Source organism: Ailuropoda melanoleuca, chromosome 15, assembly GCF_002007445.2.
Source record: "Ailuropoda melanoleuca isolate Jingjing chromosome 15, ASM200744v2, whole genome shotgun sequence".
NCBI classification, from domain to species: Eukaryota; Metazoa; Chordata; class Mammalia; order Carnivora; family Ursidae; genus Ailuropoda; species Ailuropoda melanoleuca.
The window spans coordinates 5,718,683-5,739,635 of NC_048232.1; the positions used below are offsets into that span (position 1 = coordinate 5,718,683).

The 20,953-nt window shown below is 45.2% G+C and overlaps 1 protein-coding gene across 6 annotated transcripts in view; it reads right to left on the minus strand.

Moving 5' to 3' along the window:
• PRKCQ (protein kinase C theta) overlaps positions 1 to 20,953 on the minus strand; it is a 200,702-nt gene that overhangs the window by 147,788 nt on the left and 31,961 nt on the right. For 2 of the 6 annotated variants that reach the window (XM_034644268.1, XM_034644276.1), the window contains exon 1: positions 1,835 to 1,992. The exons of 2 other annotated variants lie outside the window; for them this stretch is intronic. In XM_034644268.1, the coding sequence (XP_034500159.1) occupies positions 1,835 to 1,977 (143 nt within the window). In that variant the 5' untranslated portion in view covers positions 1,978 to 1,992. Of the gene's footprint in view, positions 1 to 1,834; positions 1,993 to 8,040; positions 8,066 to 20,953 lie in introns of those variants that run through there. 2 more of the 6 variants (XM_034644277.1, XM_034644274.1) reach the window with 2 other exon arrangements.

Sequence of the window (20,953 nt, forward strand, 5' to 3'; positions counted from 1 at the left end):
CTTCCCCACACAGCGCGCCTCTTAATGTATCTCAACTTCTCTGGTGCTCAGTGCACCCCGACCACCCATCTCAGTGGCTGTGTATACCCATCCCTCCATTTGGAAGGCTCTGTCCTCTCCACCATGCACAACAGCCATCCCCCAATCCTTCTCATTTTGGGGGGACCTCAAACCAGTACCTGTGGTTTAATTCAGGTACTGCCTCATTTAGAAATCCTCCCTGCTCCCCACAGAAAGAAGAGTGATTTATCCGATGGGTAAGTTTTAGAAAAACAAACTGCACCTGCTAAGCTCAGGTGGGGGGGATTTGCTGACCCCTCAGCATGTTTCTCCACCGTTCTCTGCCGTAAGCAGGGTAGGGTCCACCCACCTCTGTCCCGGGAGGCCGCCGCTGTCCAGCATTGCCCGCGACACCATGAACAAAGACCAACCTATTTGCTTGAACACTTTAGCCAGATCCACCAATCCAGCCTCCCATTGACCGTTTTTTCCCCCCATCTCTCTGACTTCTGATCTCTCTCTCCATTTGTTCCAAACACAAGCATAGCCTAGAGGGGTTATTCACTGGACCCCCTACAATTCACATATATGTATATTATTTCGTCTTCTCAGCAAGTCCAGGAGGTGGGTATAATTAACTCCAGTCTATAGATAAGAAGCCTGAGGCCTGAGTGGGTACCCGGCTTGCTGAGGGTCACAGAGCAAGTAAAGAGCGGGGCCTGGACTCCAGCCTTGGTTGCCAAGCATCTTCAACCGAACCAGTTCATTATTTCTTGTTAGAAAATGCCTCTTAAGGTTAGCTCAGGAAGGAAGTGAGAGCGTGGAGATTTCCCCACAGAGTGGTTTCCATCTGTCTACCAGCCCCTAATTAGAAAGGACGATCACAACAATGGGCACGGGCTTTCCCAGCAGCCTCCCTGCTGCCTACTTGCTTAATTACCTCAGGTACTAATCTGATGTTTTTCTTTGTCAGTACCTGTGGTTTAATGATCTTTCTACCCCATAGCTGTGAAAAAGTGGGTAATAAAATTGGAGTCGAAGTCTCCTGGAATAACATAAGCTCTCATCTGGAAGTGAGGTCTACACTGCTGAACTGGGTAACATCCCCAGGATGTCACCAGCGTGGTGTGCTCACCTCCCTGCTTCTGCCATTCATGCTGTTAGAGATGGCGGCTTGGGATGCGTGAGGATTTGCATGGCCGGGGCCTAGAACAAAGCTGACTGCTTCACAGAAAGCTGGGGGGCACTTGGTCTCCCTGGCACCATTTCCTAAGGACAGTTTGGGCAATCACCTACGGTGTCCAAAGATGTTGTCTCGTCATGGAAGCAAATTTAATTTATGCTCTGTCTCTGTGTCAAAATTGACTCTGGAAAGACAATCTTCAACCCCAAACACACGAACGCACAAAGTAACCATGACGTAGGTATGTTACTTAGCTCAACGGTGCAGATGTTTCACGATGTATAATTACGCCCAATCAGCAAGCTGTATACCCGAAGTATACCCAAATTTAAATGATCAGTTATACCTCAATCAAACTGGGGGGGAGACTATTTTCTCTGTGATTCTACTTTTTGTCAACACAGTAACTCTCATGAGACACAGGACACTTGCTGATCTTCCCGAGGGACAAGAGTCAGAGTCTCTTTTCTGCAAGTGAGGGACCGAGTGAGGAAAAGCACACCACCTCAGCCAGAGGTGTCAAGTCAGCACCAGGGCCCAGGGCACCCTGGCCAAGGAGCCGCTTGACTGAGAAGGTGAAGCTGGAGCCCACTCCGCTTGGCCCTTGCATGGCAGGAGACGCAGCGGATGGAGACGCACGGCTGAGCTCACCGGTGTGGAAATGCCACTGCCACGGAAGAAAATCCGGCTTTTACAACTGCAGAGTCGGAGACAAATGACCGCGTTTCTTTGCGTCTATGTTGCCGTATCTGTAACATGGGGAAAATAATAGATGTACTTCCTGGGGTTGTCATGGGGATGAAATGAACTAATTTATGGGAAATGCTCATAATACTGTTTGGTGGAATCACTTAGGACTTTCCCAGAGATTCCTAAATCCTCCCTGATGAAAATTAGTCGCCAATGATGCTAACTTGCTCAGGGGACTATGTTACACACCCAAACTACTGGCTAGGGAAAGAAGCCACATGCACATCCATTTTCTGCCATCGCTCAGTAAGCATCTGCTAAGGCTACCTGCCGTATATGAAGCACTGTGCTGGGTACAAGAAGGAGGTTTTGAGAGGCTGGGCTCTCCTTTCTCGCCCTTTGATCCTGTTAATAAAGTGATGTGGCCAGGTACTGCGGACTTTGCGTCAGAGACAGAGAAAACAAGAAATGGCAACACAGGCTCTCCCTCCTGGGTACACCACTAGCAAAACACCCTTGGCCTCCCAGTGCTGCTCTGAGACCACACCCCACTTCCTCTTGAGGGGGTGTGACGCTTTTCAAAGAAAATACAGTATTTGGTAGTATCACCACAGCGAACGGAAATAGCAATGCTCAGTCCCCAGATGAACTGAGAGTTTTGTGCAGAATAACCTATGGGGAATCCTCCTCGCGTGAGCCTCGACTGGCAATGCTGATCTGAGTTACTGCCTGTCACATGAAGAGTGAGGCAGAGAGGGGATGGGATGGACCAGGGATGGAGACCAGGAGAAGAAAAGGAAAAGGCAGACTGGGGTCAGATGATCTTGGATCGATCTGTGTGCGCTTGGGTCTAGGGGAGTCACCCACATCTTGTTGCACAGAGAAATGTCCTCCCAATTTAGAAATGAGTGGGTTGTAAAATCATGTTTGTGATTACAGCCGAGAATCCATGGAAACTGTGAAATTAGACACCATTTAGGTTCCCACACTAGAACATTCACTGACCTATTAATCTGTTCATTCAGAATGAAGTCAAAATTAATTTATAAAATTGACCAGCATTTGTCATTGTTCTGGGTTACGACATCTTCTATTTGTTTTTCTTCCTGAGACATGTCAGATTTATTGTAGGCTTGGTAACCCATTTGGGGTCCATTTTCTCCCTTTAAAAGCCACAGATGACTCTGATTCCCAGAGAACACCCGTTGTACTGCGTGCAAAGAGAACATCTGTATCGTCGACCACAAGGGCGGTGGACAACCCCCTAGCCGGCAAGATGGGAACCCACTAGCTCAGTGCTTCTCTCTGAGCGCCAGCACCAATGGGGAGACGCTAGAAAAGCCAATGCCCAGCCCCAGCCAGACTCACTGGAATTAGCAGCTCTGTGGGCGGGGCTCGGCCATCTGCGGCCCTCCACGTGCGAGGTGCACACAGAAGGTCGAGAAAGAGTGCACTAGCACGGATGCTGAGAGGCCAGGCCCGTATCCTTTGCATTGTGACGTGCCCAGCATCTAGGACAGTGCTGGGCACTAAGGTGGTTCTAAATAACTGGTTCTTGGGGCACCTGGGTGGCACAGCGGTTAAGCGTCTGCCTTCAGCTCAGGGCGTGATCCCGGCGTTATGGGATCGAGCCCCACATCAGGCTCCTCCGCTATGAGCCTGCTTCTTCCTCTCCCACTCCCCCTGCTTGTGCTCCCTCTCTCGCTGGCTGTCTCTATCTCTGTCAAATAAATAAATAAATAAAATCTTTTTTAAAAAATGAATAAATAAATAAATAAATAACTGGTTCTCAACCAGGGCGATCTGCCTCCAGGGGACGTTTGGCCATGTCTGGAGACCTCTTTGGTTGTCACAAGTGTCAGAAAGGGGGTGTGACTCTCATCAGGTGGGTTGGGGCCAGAGACAGAGTTAAACAACCTCTAATGCATAGGACAGCCTCCCCCCGCCCCCTACAAATGCATCAACAATGCTAAGGTTGAGGAACCCTGTTCTGACCAAATGCGTTAAATGTGGTGAAGCCCAGAGGATTTCCCTCATTCATCCCTCACCGTCTCTCATCACCTCCCCACAGTTTGTGAATTCCAGCCCCACAGAAAGAAGGGAGTGCACAGGCCTGGGGCGATGGGTCACTCTCATCCATACCGCCTTCCCATCTGGGGACCACGAGTAGCACAGTAAGTGATATGCAACACGATCACAATAAATGCCTTTTGAATAAGTAAATGGATAAATCAATTATGAATGAATAAATCAGAGAACAAATTAGTTGATCTGTTCTTTTTTTCTTTTTGAAAGCTGAAAGGGCTCTTAGTCTTCGAGTGGTCTGTCCTCTCTCATAAGCTATGAGGGGATTAAGGCTCAGAGAAGTTCAGGCAAGAGATCAAAGGTACCTGTCTAATTAGCGGAAGAAGTGTTACTGGGACCCAGGTCCGCTGAGTCTCCATTTCTCTCTCCGCCGTGCCTGGGTTCTACCGCTGTGGGCATCATTCAGGGAGGGACGTGAACGGGACGAATGGCTGGATTTATACTCACGTAGTGGAGGCACAAAGTCTGAGTACTGCTCGCTCCAAAAGACTGTCTGTGTAACCCACCTGATGTGAGCCCCTGGGCCCGCTCAGATTTATGTGAGATGTGGGTGATGCTGTGAATCCTGACCGGCCGCAGCCTCAGGCACAGCAGCCAGGCACCCCGTTCGTGGCCGGAGGGGGCCCACTGCTCACCATGCACATCCCCGAGGGGCTTCCTGCACTCACCATGTACACACACAACGTGAGGAGACTAAAAACTTTGCCTCTTTGAAGGAAAAAAATGGTAAAAAGAAAAAGAAGCATTTGATTATGGGATACAGCTCTTGCAAATGCCAAGCTCTGACTTCACTTGGTGAATGTTTAGCGAGCTCTTAAGATTATTTTGTGATCAGAGCCATTGTCTGCAATGTGCTTCAGCGGTTCTTGTGAGACAACAATCTCTTTAAAGGACACCACCGCATTTCGCAACTGCAATTTCATTGTTCTCCAGAGTAGAAGGTAGGAGGGGTGAATAAGTATCTTCATTCTAACAAGGAATCCGTTACAGATTAGTGGCAAATAACAAGTAATATGCATAGAGTACCTGACAGCTTACAAATGGCTCTTCAAAAATGAAGGTAATAAAGAGGTTGCTAGTGCTAATAGGTCCTGGAAACTTCTTTTGTTTTTGAAAATTGGTTCTTTATCACCGACCTTGAGAAGCGCTGTTCTGTAGCACCATTTGTATCACAATACTTGCTAAATTGCAATCTGCTCTAATTTTCTATTTATCTTTTTTGTATTCACCCCCCAAATACACACAACACTTGAATGTAAGCTCTTTAATTTCAGAACCAATGTCTAGTTTTGGGTTTCTGGGTTTTTTTTATAGACTTCACCTCTTAGAGCAGTTTTAGATTTATAGCAAAATTCAGGAGAAGGTGCAGAGATTTCCCACACACCCCTTTCCCCCCCCAGTCTCCCCCACTATCAACACCCCCCATCAGATTACGATCCATGAACCCACAGTGACACACCATCATCACCCCAAGTCCATAGCTTACTTTAGGGTCCATTCTCGGTGTTGTGCATTCATTGCATTTGGATAAAGGTATGATGAGAAGTCTCCATCATTACAGTATCACACAGAATACTCTCGCTGTCCTAAAAGTCCTATGACCAGCCTATTCAGCCCTCCTTCCTCCCCAGCCCTAATAGATATTAAAATAAAAAAATAAAGGTATAATAATAGAAATTGTGTGGTGCTGGCAGCAGAAGAGGTGGGCAGATTGTCAGAATAAAATAGAATGTTCTGAAACAGATCCAAATATTTACAAAAGTGTTGTGTACAATAAAGATGGCATTTGAAGGCCGTGGGGAAGGAAGGGCTGCTTCATCAATGGGGCTGTGGCCATTTGCTAAAACCTATATTAAAGCTAACATCAAAATAAAATTCAGATCGGTTGCTGATATTAATGTGGAGATAAAACCTCTCCACTACTACAAGTACTAGATATGTAGATTAATAATGACGTCCTTTGGAATTAGGGAGGACGTCTCAAATATATTAACACCGACCGGCTCCAGAAAGGAATACATGTCTATACTATGTTACCTAAAAATGTATGTGTGGTAAACATTAACAAAGCATAAGAAAAACCACAAATTGGGGGGCGCCTGGGTGGCACAGCGGTTAGGCGTCTGCCTTCGGCTCAGGGCGTCATCCCGGTATCGGGGGGTCGAGCCCCACATGGGGCTCCTCTGCTGTGGGCCTGCTTCTTCCTCTCCCACTCCCCCTGCTTGTGTTCCCTCTCTCGCTGGCTGTCTCTATCTCTGTCAAATAAATAAATAAAATCTTTAAAAAAAAACAAAGAAAAAAGAAAAATCACAAATTGGGAGACACAATTGTAAAGTATGTGGCAAAATATTTGACAAATATATGAAAAGCTACTGAACATCAATAAAAAGGGACAAACCTAATCATGAAATAGTATTTGCCTAATTTAAAAAACTGGCAAATTTTGAGAGCAGACATTTTACAAAATAAATATTATGAAGGGTGAATAAAATATGAAAAAGGTCAACTGCACTAGAAATAAAAGAAATGTAAATTAGCCAGCTTCATAATCCCCTCTCCGCAATTCCGAAATCCAAAATGCTGAGAAAATAGGAAAAAAAATTATTCTGTAGTGTAAACCAATTTTATAGCAAAACCCGACATGGGCTATTTATGATCTAGTTATTACCCTCCCCCCAACATGCAGTTTATCAGGAATAGTTTGTAATATACAATGTATAACTTTATTACCTTTATAAAGCATAAATTTGGAAACAGATCTGGCCATAATAGTTATGGAAAATACATTATGGAAAATACAGTGGAATATTTTACAACCAGTAGATTGTTATTCACTAAAATAAAGATATTTACAGGATATAGTAAGCTAAAAAGGGGATATACTAACCATAGTATTTATATCACATATATAATATATATAATAAAAGCTCACTTAAAAATTAATAAATTTACACACATAAATCTTAGTGGAAAAAAATCTGAACCAAAATGCCATCACTGGGTGGACTGAATTTTAGGTGATTTTTAAGTAGTTACTTTTGAGGAGTTTACAATTCTGAATTTTTTTTTTTTTTACAATTCTGACTTTTAAAAATGATCTTGTATACCGAAAAGGGGAAACTGCTTTTCATATACTGACTCATCTTTCACTCCTACAATGATGTGAAGTAGGATGGATGGTTCCCATTACAGAGAAGGGAGAAACGGATGCCTGTGGAAGGTAGGACTTCCTTCAAGGTTACAGAACTTGTGTGATGGGGTCTACAGCTTGTCCCTTTCCATGGCGAGGCCTCTGTGGCCTGGCCCCCGATATCTCCTGGCGCACTTCAGATCCCTAGCCTTGATCACGTTTGGGAATTTAACAAGTCATTCTTTCATTTACTACCACCTGACTGCAAGCATCCTACGGAAGACACTAAGACACTGAAGCCATAGCTCTTGATTTCGGAGCTATTCCAATTCCTACAATCGGGATTCCTAACTTAGGAAAGAGTAGTGGTCCACAAGTCCATTAATAAGTAGCTTGTTTAGCTCAGAGAATAGATTTTTTTCCCGGAGAAAAAGTGCGGAACCCGCATGTGCACAGTTTCTGACGTCCTAAATGATACTCAGAAACCACCTGGAGTGGATTTACGATAGACTTACTAGGAAATGCTTCCCACCCACCCACGTGGAGTTTTAGGAACGTACCCTAAGGTAGCTGGGGCAGCCAGGTCAGAAGTTCTTCGTTTTCACTGAGCAATGAGATCAGGTCCTTCCCTAGCTCCAGGACCCCTGAGGGGCTTCATGGCCAAGGGTGAGAGGAAGGGCCTGGGGAAGGACGCTGGGGAGGTAGCGGGGGGGGGGGGGGAGATGAGATGGGGAGGTGATGCTGAGCGTGGAGAGCCGAGGTGCAGCAGGAAAAGAGGACAGACAGCAGCAGAGACGCTGGCTGGGGTGGGAGAGGACACAGAGCGGTGGGGAGTGATGCCAGGGAAGGTGAACGAGGAGAAAAAGGAGGACGAGGGCAAGAAGAAGAACATGTGCAAATGGTGGTCTCCAAAAGAGGGCATCTGCAGGTCGGGGCCACCCATGGCACAAACCTTCCAACTGGCTCAGAGACGGAGAGCTGCTCCCTGATCCAGTCCTTCAGTACCCTTGCAGCTGGGTGTGGCCAACCAAACAGGAGAGCCCAGCTGATGTGCAGCCTCCAGGTTGGGCCTCCCTGCCTCCTGCCACCGGCTGGAATATGGAGGCGGGGGCACGAAAGCACCTTGGCAGTCGTGTTGGCAATGTGCTTGGCCACCGGAGCCCAGCTTCTCAGGTGGGAGAGAAGTCAGTTATCCAGCTTGGGCCACTGGGATTCTGGAGCTCTGTAACAGCAGCCCAACCTATGGACTAACGAATACCGCCCTTCACAAGACTTTAGTAAAAAATAAGAATATAACTGAAAGCATTTTCTGAACAATAATTATCCTGATAACAAAACAGAGTTTTATTCGTATGCTCTACAAAGTCCCCTCCCCCTCTGCTCCTTCCTCTTCTCTGCCTTCGGAATGACCAGCCCATTCTCCCCATCCTGCTCACAAGAAAAGAAAGAGGATGTGACAATGGTAACCAAATGGGGCATCCGGCATCAATGTCATGTTCCCGTCCCCACAACCGAGAGCGTAAAACAAGCCCTAACCATCTTCTGGGCACCGATATTTTCCCGAGATTTAAAAATTTGCAATTCAAATTTGCCTGGGGAAGACCTCTGGGAGAGAAAGCAGAAGGAAATACATTGTATACTTAGTGCCTCTGTCATGCTCTCCGCTGCAAGAAGCAAAAGGCTGAGCTCCAGGATACAGCCTTTTCCGCCTTGAAACAAAACAAAACCTATAATATCTTGAAAATACCCCTGCCCCTAATTCTCAACATCTCCCATCCCTAGCTCAGAGTGGAGTGAGCACCGGTCAGGCTGCCACTGCAACAGGCTGGTCATACTTAAGGGACAGAGAGACAGGTCCTGAGGCGTGTGGGGTCCAGGAGCATGGACTGGTGGACGTGGAGAAGGGCTGAGGACTCTGGGCTCTTCACCGGGGGCATTTGTGAATGGTTCTAGGGAAGTGGGGGAGTCTTTTTCTCTTTTACTTCTGTTTGTTTTTAAAACCAACATTTCATCTTGGTTTTTTTTTTTATATAGATTTTTTATTTATTTATTCGACAGAGAGAGACACCCAGCGAGAGAGGGAACACAAGCAGGGGGAGTGGGAGAGGAAGAAGCGGGCTCATAGCGGAGGAGCCTGACGTGGGGCTCGATCCCATAACGCCGGGATGACGCCGAGCCGAAGGCAGACGCTTAACCGCTGTGCCACCCAGGCGCCCCTCATCTTGTTCTAAAAAGAACGGAAAGCAATAAACTATTTCATTAATCTGTACCTGTTTACCTCTCAAGGAAATGAACAAGAATGAGGGATAGCAGAATCTGAATGATTTCGCATACCTTTCCTCCATTTGACATATTCAAGTTGATATTCTTTTTTTTAAAGGTTTTATTTATTTATTTGACAGAGAAAGAGCAAGCACAAGCAGAGGGAGGGGCAGAGGGAGAAGGAGAAGCAGGTTCCCTGCGGAGAAAGGAGCCTGATGCGGGGCTCAATCCCAGGACCCCGGGATCATGACCTGAGCCAAAGGCAGATGCTTCACCAACTGAGCCACCCAGGGACCCCTTCAAGTTGGTATTCTTACCTATAGTTTACAGATAGGGAAATAGACTCAGAGAGGTGAGGACATTTGCTCAAGGTCGCATAGTTAATCGTGGTGGAGTGGGAACTGGAACTCAAGGGCCATGATGCTAACCTGAGGGCCCTCTGCCGTCAACATTCTCTCCCCTTTATGGGGTCTGTTCTGCAAGACACACAGGTCTTTAGGGGGGGTAATCAGAAGGGGGAATGAAGCATGAGAGACTATGGACTATGAGAAACAAACTGAGGACTTCAGAGGGGAGGGGGGGTGGGGGAATGGGATAGACTGGTGATGGGTGGTAAGGAGGGCACGTATTGCATGGTACACTGGGTGTTATACGCAACTAATGGAGCATCAAACTTTACATCGGAATCCGGGGATGTACTGTATGGTGACTAACATAATATAATAAAAAATCATTAAAAAAAAAAGACACACAGGTCTTTGATCTCCTATAAGCTCAGTTCTGTTCTGCAAGTAATTATTTTTAATTACGTCCGACGGAGAGAGTTATGTGGACATCTTTGTCGAGAAACCTTTGGGTTCCCACCGCGGTCTCTGCAGCTGGTCTTCACCGCAGAGACATGATGATTAAAAGGTATTATCCATCTAATGCTTCTCTAAGGTCTTCAAGGGATACCTTCACCTGAGTCGATCCCAGTAATGAAGACACACTCCGTGTCTTTGCAAAGCCTGTCAGGGGAGCAGGAGCAATACTGCCTTTTCCCGGTTCCACGTCCACGGTGCCACCCGACCCACACTTCCCCCTCCAGGGCCTCGGCCCTTCTGTGCTTCCTCCCTGGTGATGGGAGGGCATAAAACACAAGTGACAGCAACAGCACATTTGGCCTTCATGCAAATAGGAAGTCAGAGAAGAAGGAGGGAGACTTGCTCCCTGGACCTTCTCTCCCCAGAAGGGGAGCAGGAAGAAGGGGACATCACCTCCAGGAGCAGTAAGAAGGGGACTATGGCTCCCGCTGCCAGCATCTCCCAGAATCTGCCTTTGGTTCCTGGCTGAAATGCCCCCTTATCTTGCTGGGCTGACTAGACTCTGTAGCTTATCGAGGGAGAAGGTCCTACTGGCATCCGACCTCTGGGGCCGCAGGACCAAGGCCCAGGGATGGCTGACTTTGGGGGCAGCAGGACATCGGCAGGCCAGTCTGGCCCAACCTGTCTATACCAACTGCAGCTATTTCTTTGCTGGGCCTGCGATAAACTAAGAAAGCCAGGCTGGATTATTCTGATTGGAGGAAGATGGCATTCTAACAGGAATGAGTCTTAGCAGAGAGACGAGAAGCATCTTAGAAAAGCCGTTTCATTGGGAAACATTAAATTCTTGGTTTCAATCTACAGTTGGCCTGACTAGGTTGGAAGGGCGTGAGGAATGGCTCTTTAAGACCAAGACTCCTCCCCACTGGCTCCTTCTGCTGTCAGAGAACCCAGGCAGCACGGAAACTGAGAATTTCCTTGCTTAGCAGGGATGTCATAATGCTGTCACTGAGGTGACGCAGGTCTTTCTCTGCAGCTTGAAGTTTGAGTTGGAGCAAGACCGAACCCCCTGCATCTGATTCTAGGCTGCCTGTCAACCCTTAACTGACCTGTTTCCAAATGACCTGTAAAGGAAGTACTTTTAATTTAGTTTAATACTTGAAAGTGACATGGCTAAGCATCAAGTCACGGTTGTTTGCATGAGGGAAGAAATATTAGTGCCTTTGATAATTAGAGCTTCCGGTTTCCTCTCTGTTTATCCTAAAACTCTGTTTTACCATAATTCCAGGACTCAGCAGTGAACGACAGTGACATGTTAGAACTTGTCTAAAGCTACATATATGGACCTTGTGGACACTCTCTGGGTTCAGCACTCAGAATCAAAAGTTCTTTCCAGAGAATACCGTGAATCCTCAGATGTGCATTTAACTATGACGGTCCTTTTTTTTTTCTTTTTTTAAAGATTCTCTCCTGTACTGAAATCTACCCCCCAGGTATCATTCCCCCCACTAATCCTGAGATTGTCACTCCTTGGCCCCTGCTGGGCCATTTCCATATATTGAGCGGTAGGATTATAAGACATTCTGGTTAAGTATCTCACTGAAATGAAAATGCTTCCTTGCCAGCCTAGTATTTCACTAGTCTGGCAACCCTACAAAAATGGAAATTAAGTGAGTTTGGCATGAAGTTTATTAAATCCGTGCTGAATTCTGCTGATTATCACTTTTTAATCTTTTTTTTTTTAACAACTAAACAGAAAACTTTCTGCTATATTAAAAGCCTATTTCTCCCTTTTAAGTGAAGATCAGAAAATTGCTAGTTAGGACTCTCTTTTCAATTATCTTGCTTATATTTATGTGACATATTAAAGTCACTCCCAAGCCTTCTCTTTCCCATGTGAAGTAATATCTATTCTTTATGCTTTTCTCCAAAAAGTATTTATATTAAAATTTCTAATGATTTTTTCCCCCTACTCACTGGATAGTATCTGATTTCCATATGAACTTATTAAAATGCTGAGCCCAAGGGCATTTCTGCAATATTAAGTTCAAGGTCTACGAAAGCAAACACAATCAGCATGTTCCTTGATTCTCTGCTAGAGGCAGGAGCCTGGGCTATGCAAAGGGACCGAGGTCCTAACTGTGGCCGGTTCTTGTGTTCGCACCAAGAATGCGAGGCCAATACAAAGCTCAGTGAGGAACTGGCAAGTCTGGGAAAATCACTTCATCTCTGTGGGTCTCAGCTTCTTGGCCTGTAAGACGCAGGAGTGAGATTATTCTCTCTAGTCTATTTGCGCCCCACCCCGCTATGGTGTGGGATGGTTTCCAGGCTTGCTAGCTGAGCTCACCATTCTTCTATTCTAATGTAATTACAGGTTTCTGTAAATGCATATGGAGAAACATCCTTGCATTCAGATGTTACAGGAATAACATATAAATGATCTGTGCAATAACATTCACACAATAAAGATTCATTGAGCGTGGATTATAGGCATTTCCTCCTTGCAACACTTGCATTTTAGTGGAAGCAACAAAATATGGATATAGCAGTACCGACAGAAACCGCGGACATGTGAGTAACTGGTATCTATGATTTTAGACCTAACAGTTCCAAGACAGGAGCAACATTTGAGCATAAGTCAGTGGCTGGATTGTCAGGTATGCTCTGCCACCCACTTTGCAGTTAGATTACGGCACAGAGCGGCACGTACTAGCAAGTCAGCAGATAAGCTTAAAGTTGAATTTGCTGCCCTGGGTCACTTGGCTGCTTTGCGCATCAAATTCCTTATCTAAAAAGCACGGAGGTAACAACAGTCACGACATCATAGTTTCCTTAGGTATTCCTAGGAACGCAGTGGGAAAACACACAATCCATAAGGTGTAGGGTATTTCAAGGTCAAGTTCACATTCTCTTCATTGTTTCCGCCAAATAAATTTATAAAAAAGGGTTTCTTTTTCTACTTGGGTTCAGACGGTCCCAGAGCAAGAAGGAATCCCCACTACCAAGCCGTCCTTTCCCTATGTTAGAGTTCCTTCTGCAGAGCTCTAAGAAAAGTCCAGGGGTGGGGCGCCTGGGTGGCACAGCGGTTGAGCGTCTGCCTTCGGCTCAGGGCGTGATCCCGGCATTATGGCATCGAGCCCCATATCAGGCTCCTCTGCTATGAGCCTGCTTCTTCCTCTCCCACTCCCCCTGCTGTGTTCTCTCTCTCGCTGGCTGTCTCTATCTCTGTCGAATAAATAAAATCTTAAATAAATAAATAAATAAATAAATAAATAAATAAATAAATAAATAAGTCAGTCAGTCAGTCAGTCAGTCCAGGGGTAGGAAGTGCCCTCTCCTTCCAGGGAGAGCACAGCTCTCGAACTGCCTGGCAGGGAGGCAGCCAGCGTCCGCTGCTGTCCTTTGAAGCCGGTCCTGTACTTCTGTGTGCTCAGTAATTGGTTCACACTTACCCTGCTGTGTTTACTTTTAAAAAGAAAAGAAGAAAAAGTCACACAGGTGGAACCCAGGCATCTGCAAATACTGCCAGCACGGCACGGGCTTCCTGACATTTTCCACTGACCCCGCTTGGGTTTCTTTGCAGCTCCAGAGGAAGGAGAAAACCAAGTGGGGATGGGTGGAGTTGGGAAAAAAGGCGAGAGGAAGAAGTCAGAACTAGGTCTGACTAAACTCACTGGTTCATTCTCAGAATTAGAGTTCATACATCATTAAGGCAGCAGCAACTTCTGTCACCCTTATCGATTAGAGAGAAACCAACCGCTATTTTGTGGTTACATAAGAAAAGCAAACATACACCTCCAGACGCTTAAGACACTGTCATTGAGGATGACAGACACTCACTCCAGCAGAGCACGGTTTCTGACAAGGCTGTTCTGTGCCTGGTGGGGCTACCCTTCAGGGAAACCCACGCCGGTGCTGGAGTGAGTACCCGTGTGGGGAAATCTGGGCACTGGCTGTACTGTTTCCACCCGTGCCCCTCCTGGCATTCACTTGTCAAGTGTGTCCTTCCTGGCTGAGATGACAGTGACTTTGTGTGACTTATGCTGTGTGTAGGCAGTGGTCAGGACTGGGAACCAGCATGTCAAGCCTCCTCATTATGGGAAAAGGAGAAGTCATCTCCAGACCCATATTAAGAGGGTTACATATTTTTCAGATGGTTTGCATATAGCTTCAAGGCAGGTTACCATTCTCCCCTCAGGTAAGTAAAACTGATTCCATCACTACGATAAACAGAAAACCTCATGAATTCAGTCTGCCCCTCATCCCGGATTAATTTGGAATATGTGTCAAATTTCACAAGGAAGTGATGGACTGAAAGTTATCTCTGGAGCACATATTTTGCTGAATGTTTGCTAATTGCTAAAACTATTTTGAGTCTTTTTTTTTTTTTTNTAAATAAATAAATAAATAAATAAATAAGTCAGTCAGTCAGTCAGTCAGTCCAGGGGTAGGAAGTGCCCTCTCCTTCCAGGGAGAGCACAGCTCTCGAACTGCCTGGCAGGGAGGCAGCCAGCGTCCGCTGCTGTCCTTTGAAGCCGGTCCTGTACTTCTGTGTGCTCAGTAATTGGTTCACACTTACCCTGCTGTGTTTACTTTTAAAAAGAAAAGAAGAAAAAGTCACACAGGTGGAACCCAGGCATCTGCAAATACTGCCAGCACGGCACGGGCTTCCTGACATTTTCCACTGACCCCGCTTGGGTTTCTTTGCAGCTCCAGAGGAAGGAGAAAACCAAGTGGGGATGGGTGGAGTTGGGAAAAAAGGCGAGAGGAAGAAGTCAGAACTAGGTCTGACTAAACTCACTGGTTCATTCTCAGAATTAGAGTTCATACATCATTAAGGCAGCAGCAACTTCTGTCACCCTTATCGATTAGAGAGAAACCAACCGCTATTTTGTGGTTACATAAGAAAAGCAAACATACACCTCCAGACGCTTAAGACACTGTCATTGAGGATGACAGACACTCACTCCAGCAGAGCACGGTTTCTGACAAGGCTGTTCTGTGCCTGGTGGGGCTACCCTTCAGGGAAACCCACGCCGGTGCTGGAGTGAGTACCCGTGTGGGGAAATCTGGGCACTGGCTGTACTGTTTCCACCCGTGCCCCTCCTGGCATTCACTTGTCAAGTGTGTCCTTCCTGGCTGAGATGACAGTGACTTTGTGTGACTTATGCTGTGTGTAGGCAGTGGTCAGGACTGGGAACCAGCATGTCAAGCCTCCTCATTATGGGAAAAGGAGAAGTCATCTCCAGACCCATATTAAGAGGGTTACATATTTTTCAGATGGTTTGCATATAGCTTCAAGGCAGGTTACCATTCTCCCCTCAGGTAAGTAAAACTGATTCCATCACTACGATAAACAGAAAACCTCATGAATTCAGTCTGCCCCTCATCCCGGATTAATTTGGAATATGTGTCAAATTTCACAAGGAAGTGATGGACTGAAAGTTATCTCTGGAGCACATATTTTGCTGAATGTTTGCTAATTGCTAAAACTATTTTGAGTCTTTTTTTTTTTTTTAAGATTTTATTTATTTATTTGACAGAGATAGAGACAGCCAGAGAGAGAGGGAACACAAGCAGGGGGAGTGGGAGAGGAAGAAGCAGGCTCATAGTGGAGGAGCCTGGTGGGGCTCGATCCCATAACACTGGGATCACGCCCTGAGCTGAAGGCAGACGCTTAACCGCTGTGCCACCCAGGCGCCCCAAAACTATTTTGAGTCTTAAGTGGATATGTTTCAGTGTGGAAGTTACAGATATTTACAATGGAAATGCAAGTTAGAAATAGTATGATTGGCTACCATTGATTGAGCACCTACTGTGTGCTTTACATTCATCTAAAAAAACCACCCAAAGCAGGTCTACAAAGTGGAAATCATCATCCCTACTTCACAGATGAAAGAACTGGGTACAGAGGTTAAACATCTCACATGGGATTTACTGCCAGAAAGGATTTAGCATGTAAGGCTCACTCCACTATACCAGGGCCAACCCGTTTCTATTTTTAAAGGTGGCTGCACCTGACAACCTATTTTTTTAAATATTTTATTTATTTATTTGACAGAGAGAGACAGCAAGAGAGGGAACACAAGCAAGGGGAGTGGGAGAGGAAGGAGCAGGCTTCCCGCCAAGCAGGGAGCCCGATGCGGGACTCGATCCCAGGACCCTGGGATCATGACCTGAGCCGAAGGCAGACGCCTAACGGCTGAGCCACCCAGACGCCCCCTGACAACCAATTTTTAACTATTTAATTACTTTACCTGCCCCCCAAATTGATAAACTAGAATTAAAACAATTGAACTGTTTATTCTGAAATTTCATTAATTCACACTTAGCTTTCTTACAATGTGTCTGTAATGCAAAAGACTCATAATGTATATTGGGGCAGAAAGGCAAGACAGCAAAAATAGGAATGTCGTGTTTTTATTTCATCGTTATGTGCAGAGTGGGTCTAGAGCTCTGAGCCCCTTCTGCGTCCCCACCTGCCCTGCCCATGACCAGGGGTCTTGCACCGCCATAGCTGTCTCCAAAGCAACCGCTGTTTAATTGCTAAGACGCTCCATCCTTTGGGAGGCCCTGTGGGACCCCTTAAGTAGGGGATCCTGGGAAGGAAAGGCAAGATAGGATATTTGTACAACATTATGTTTTGCCCTTTCTTTATTTTTAGACAAACCTCCAATTCTGGAAGACCTACACATTATTTTGGTCTCCAGTTTTAGAACAGAGGTATACCTCATTTTATTAAACCTCGCTTTATTGCATTTCTTTGGCAATCTTGCTTCAAGCAAGTCAATCAGCACATTTTCCGACAGGATTGGCTCACTTCATGTCTCCGGGTCACATCTTGGTAAAATCCTCGCAATATTCCAGACGTCTTCATTATTGTTATATTTGTCATGGCGATGTGTCATCAGTGATTTTTGGTGTTACTACTGTAATTGTTTTGGGGTGCCATGAGCCACACCCACGTAAGATGGTGAATTTAATCAGTAAATGTGTGTTCTGACTGCTCTACCGACTGGCAGTTCCCCTGTCTCTCTCCCTCTCCCTATTCCCTGAGACACAGCAATGTAGAAATTAGGCCAGTGAATAACCCTGCAAGGGCATTAAAGTATTTGAGTGGAAGGAAGAGTCACACATCTCTCTCTCTAAATCAAAAGCTTGACGTGATCAAACTGAGCGAGCTAGGCCTGTTGTGCCAGTGAGCCCAGCTGTGAACGCAAAGGAAAAATTCATGAATGATAAGAAAGCAAAACAGCCTTCCTGCTGATATGGAGAAAGTTTCAGTGGTCGGAGAGAAGGTCTAACCAGCCACAACAGTCCCTTAAGCCAAAGCCTCATCCAGAACAAGGTCCTGACTCTCTTCAATTCTGTGAAGGCTGAGAGAGGTGAGAAGCTGCAGGAGAAAAGTGTGATACTAACAGATGTTGTTTCATGAGCTTCAAGGAAAGAAGCCGTGTCCATACCATCCAAGCGCGAGGTGAAGCAGGCAGTTATCCAGAAGATCTGTCTAGGGTAACTAATGAAGGTGGTTACACTGACCAACAGATTGCCCGCGCAGGCCAACCAGCCTGGTGTGGGAAGAAGATGCCATCCACAGCTTTCATGGCTAGAGAGAGAAGTCAACGCACGGCTTCGAAGATTCAAGGGACGGGCTGACTCTCTTCTTAGGGGCTAATACGGCTGCGCGCTACAGATGAGATGGGAACAGCCAGGGACCCAGAATTAGAAGCAGAGCCTGAGGATGGGACTGAACTGCTGTGATCTCATGACCAGACTTGAACAGGTGAGGAGTTCCTTCTCGTGGACGAGCAAAGTGGGGAACTTATTGCAATGAGCCCTGGGTGTTAGACGCAAACAATGAATCAGGGAACATGCCATCAAACGCTAATGTTGACCAACACAACATAATTTTTAAAAAAGCCAAAAAAAAAAAAAAGAAAGAAAGAAAGAAAGAAAGAAAGTGGGTTCTTGAGAAGGACTCCACTCCCAGTGAAGATGCTGTGAAGATTGTTGAAACGATGACAAAAGATTGAGAGTATGACATAAACTTGACAAAGCAGCAGCAAGGTTTGAGGGGACTGACTCCAATATTCCAAAGAAGTTCTAGAACAGATAAAATGCTATCAAACAGCATCACGTGCTACAGAGAAATCGTTCAGGAAAAGAAGGGCCAATTAATGGGGCCAACTTCGCTGTTGTCTTACTTTAAGGACTTGCCACAGGCACCCCACCTTCAGCACCCACCGCCCTGCTCAGCCAGCAGCCATCCACGTCGAGGCCAGACCCTCCACCGGCAAAAAGACTACGACTCACCGGAAGCTCAGATGATGGTTAGCATTTTTTAGAAATCAAGTATTTTAAAATTAAAATTAAGTGTGTACATTGATTTTTTAGACATAATGCTATCGCACACTTAACAGACCACTGTACAGTGTAAACGTAAGTTTTATATGCACTTAGAAACCCAAGACTTCATTTGACTTCCTTTATTGTGATATTTGCTTTTCTGTGATATTTATGGGTAGTCTGGAGCCAAACCCATAATATCTCCAGGTATAGCATTCCTGTATTTTCCATCAGTTAAGGGGTTGGGCTTCCTGAAATACATAGTGTATTGATTTCAAAACATTCAGAAGCTGGCTCTTTAACAAAGATGAAACCTTTACTTTCAACAAATGGGAAAACTATATTATTTTTGGTGCCTAATAAAATATTTGCAAACTTCCCAACCTAATTTTTCTTAAGACAAAAAAAAAAAATAAACTTGACATTGATTTCTACATAAACTTAGACATTTACTACTATCTCAGTCGAGGTAGGTAAGATTCATTTAACCAAATATAGGATTTCAAAAACCTTGACGTTTCTCCCTGAATATACCCCAAGTATGAATTGAGGGTGGAGTCATTCATTTATATTGAAATGAAAATTGAAAAAATGAATTGAAAAAAGAAATTCTCAAGGCAGATTATTTCTGTATTATATTACTATTTTGAGGGAGCTCTAGAAAGAGAGGTTTGGGGGTAAACCATGTTTTAAGACTCAAAAGAGAATGTGAAGTAAATTCTTTCACAGTAACTTTACCAATGGGGAAAATCAATCTGAAAGAAGTTAAACTGCTTGTCACAGAGTCAGTTCTTAGTTTAATTCCTGCCGCTTGACATCCATTCCGGAAAGTTCCTGGAAGGCTTTATATTTCTACCGGAATCAACACCAGTCAAGATTCTTCATCTGATTTGCCTCCTTAGTGACCCAGCTTCACTGTCAACGTAAGTATTCATTTGCCATTCTAATGGAAAGACCACAGAACATACTGGTAACAGCAAGGAGTGATACGGTAATTAACTCCACAGTGATTAACTCTAATTGACTTAGGCCAAAAGACGATCACAAATTAAGATAACTGAAAACTTGTGGCTTGATTCTCTCAGCCTGTCCTCACCATCTGAATTTATGAGATAACTGCTCAAACATTCTTTCTTACCTAAGCTGTTAGAGATCTGAATCCCGTGGTGTATCACATCAACTTTGTCTTCCTGAGTAATGGAGGTCGGCTATCATTATCTCTACGATATTGACTTATAGGTAGGGGCAGGAGGAGGAGCAGAAAGGTGTGAAACAAACCACTATTATAATGCTGGGACCTGGCAGAAGATTTCTAATTTACTAAACCTGGAGATTCTCCAATTCGACTACACATGATCATTATTGTGCACTCACTGTTGTGTGACATAAGGAACTAGGGAAACGAGAACGGTGTATTTCTTGTACCTGGTCCTCGTGAAATCTATAAATTAGAAAGGGAAAGAAGGAAACTAAACAGGTATCTTAAGTCAAAGCACTGTGCTGGGCTCTGTCCACCACTGTTCATGGTCTCGTTAAGTCCTCACAGCAAGCTCTGAAGAATGGGCTACTGATCCCATTTGACAGAGGGGGGCAACTGAGGTCCAAAAAGTTTAAGGTAGAATATTCTTCAGCCCCCAAAGGGAACAAAATTCTAATGCACGTTACAACGTGGATGAACCTTGAGGATATTATCGTAAGTGAAATAAGCCAGACATAAAGGACAAATGTTACGATTCTACTTACATAAGGTACGTAGAATAGCCAAATTCATAAAGACAGAAAGTAAAACAGAGGTTCCCAGAGGCTGGGGGGAGAGGGGGAATGGGAGACAGTATGTAGCGGGAACAGAAACTTTGGGAGGTTGAAAACTTCTGGAGATGGATGGTGGCTGTGGGTCGCACAACGATGTGACCACACTTAATGCTACTGAGCTGTACACGTTAAAATGGCTAAGATGGTAAATTTTATGCTGTGTATATTTTACCACAATTTTAAAAAGGGTTACATGCCACAGCTTATAAGTACAATCGTAAGTAATTGAGATGGGAGATAGCTAACATCAGATATCAGGCATTACTCTTACAATGCTGTACAAGCCCTGGTAGTCATTATTTTTGCTACCTGCTGTCTGCTTTTGTGTGCCAATTAATAGTAAGCCCCTTAAAACAAAAAGAGCCATAAACACGGGGTGGCAGGGGGCGCAAGGAAGTAAAGACCACCTTACCCACTTTCCACCCAGGCTTGGGGTAGAAGTGCCTCTTCGGACAGAGCAAACTGGGCTGTTGAGAGGAAACTGGGGTTTGGTGCAAGGAATATAAGTGAAGCATAGGGAAACCAGAACTACAGCAGTTCTGAGAAGCTATTATACTTAATTTTTACCACATTCAGCTCAGCTACATCTTTTTTTTTTTTTAAGATTTTATTTATTTATTTGACAGAGAGAGAGACAGCCAG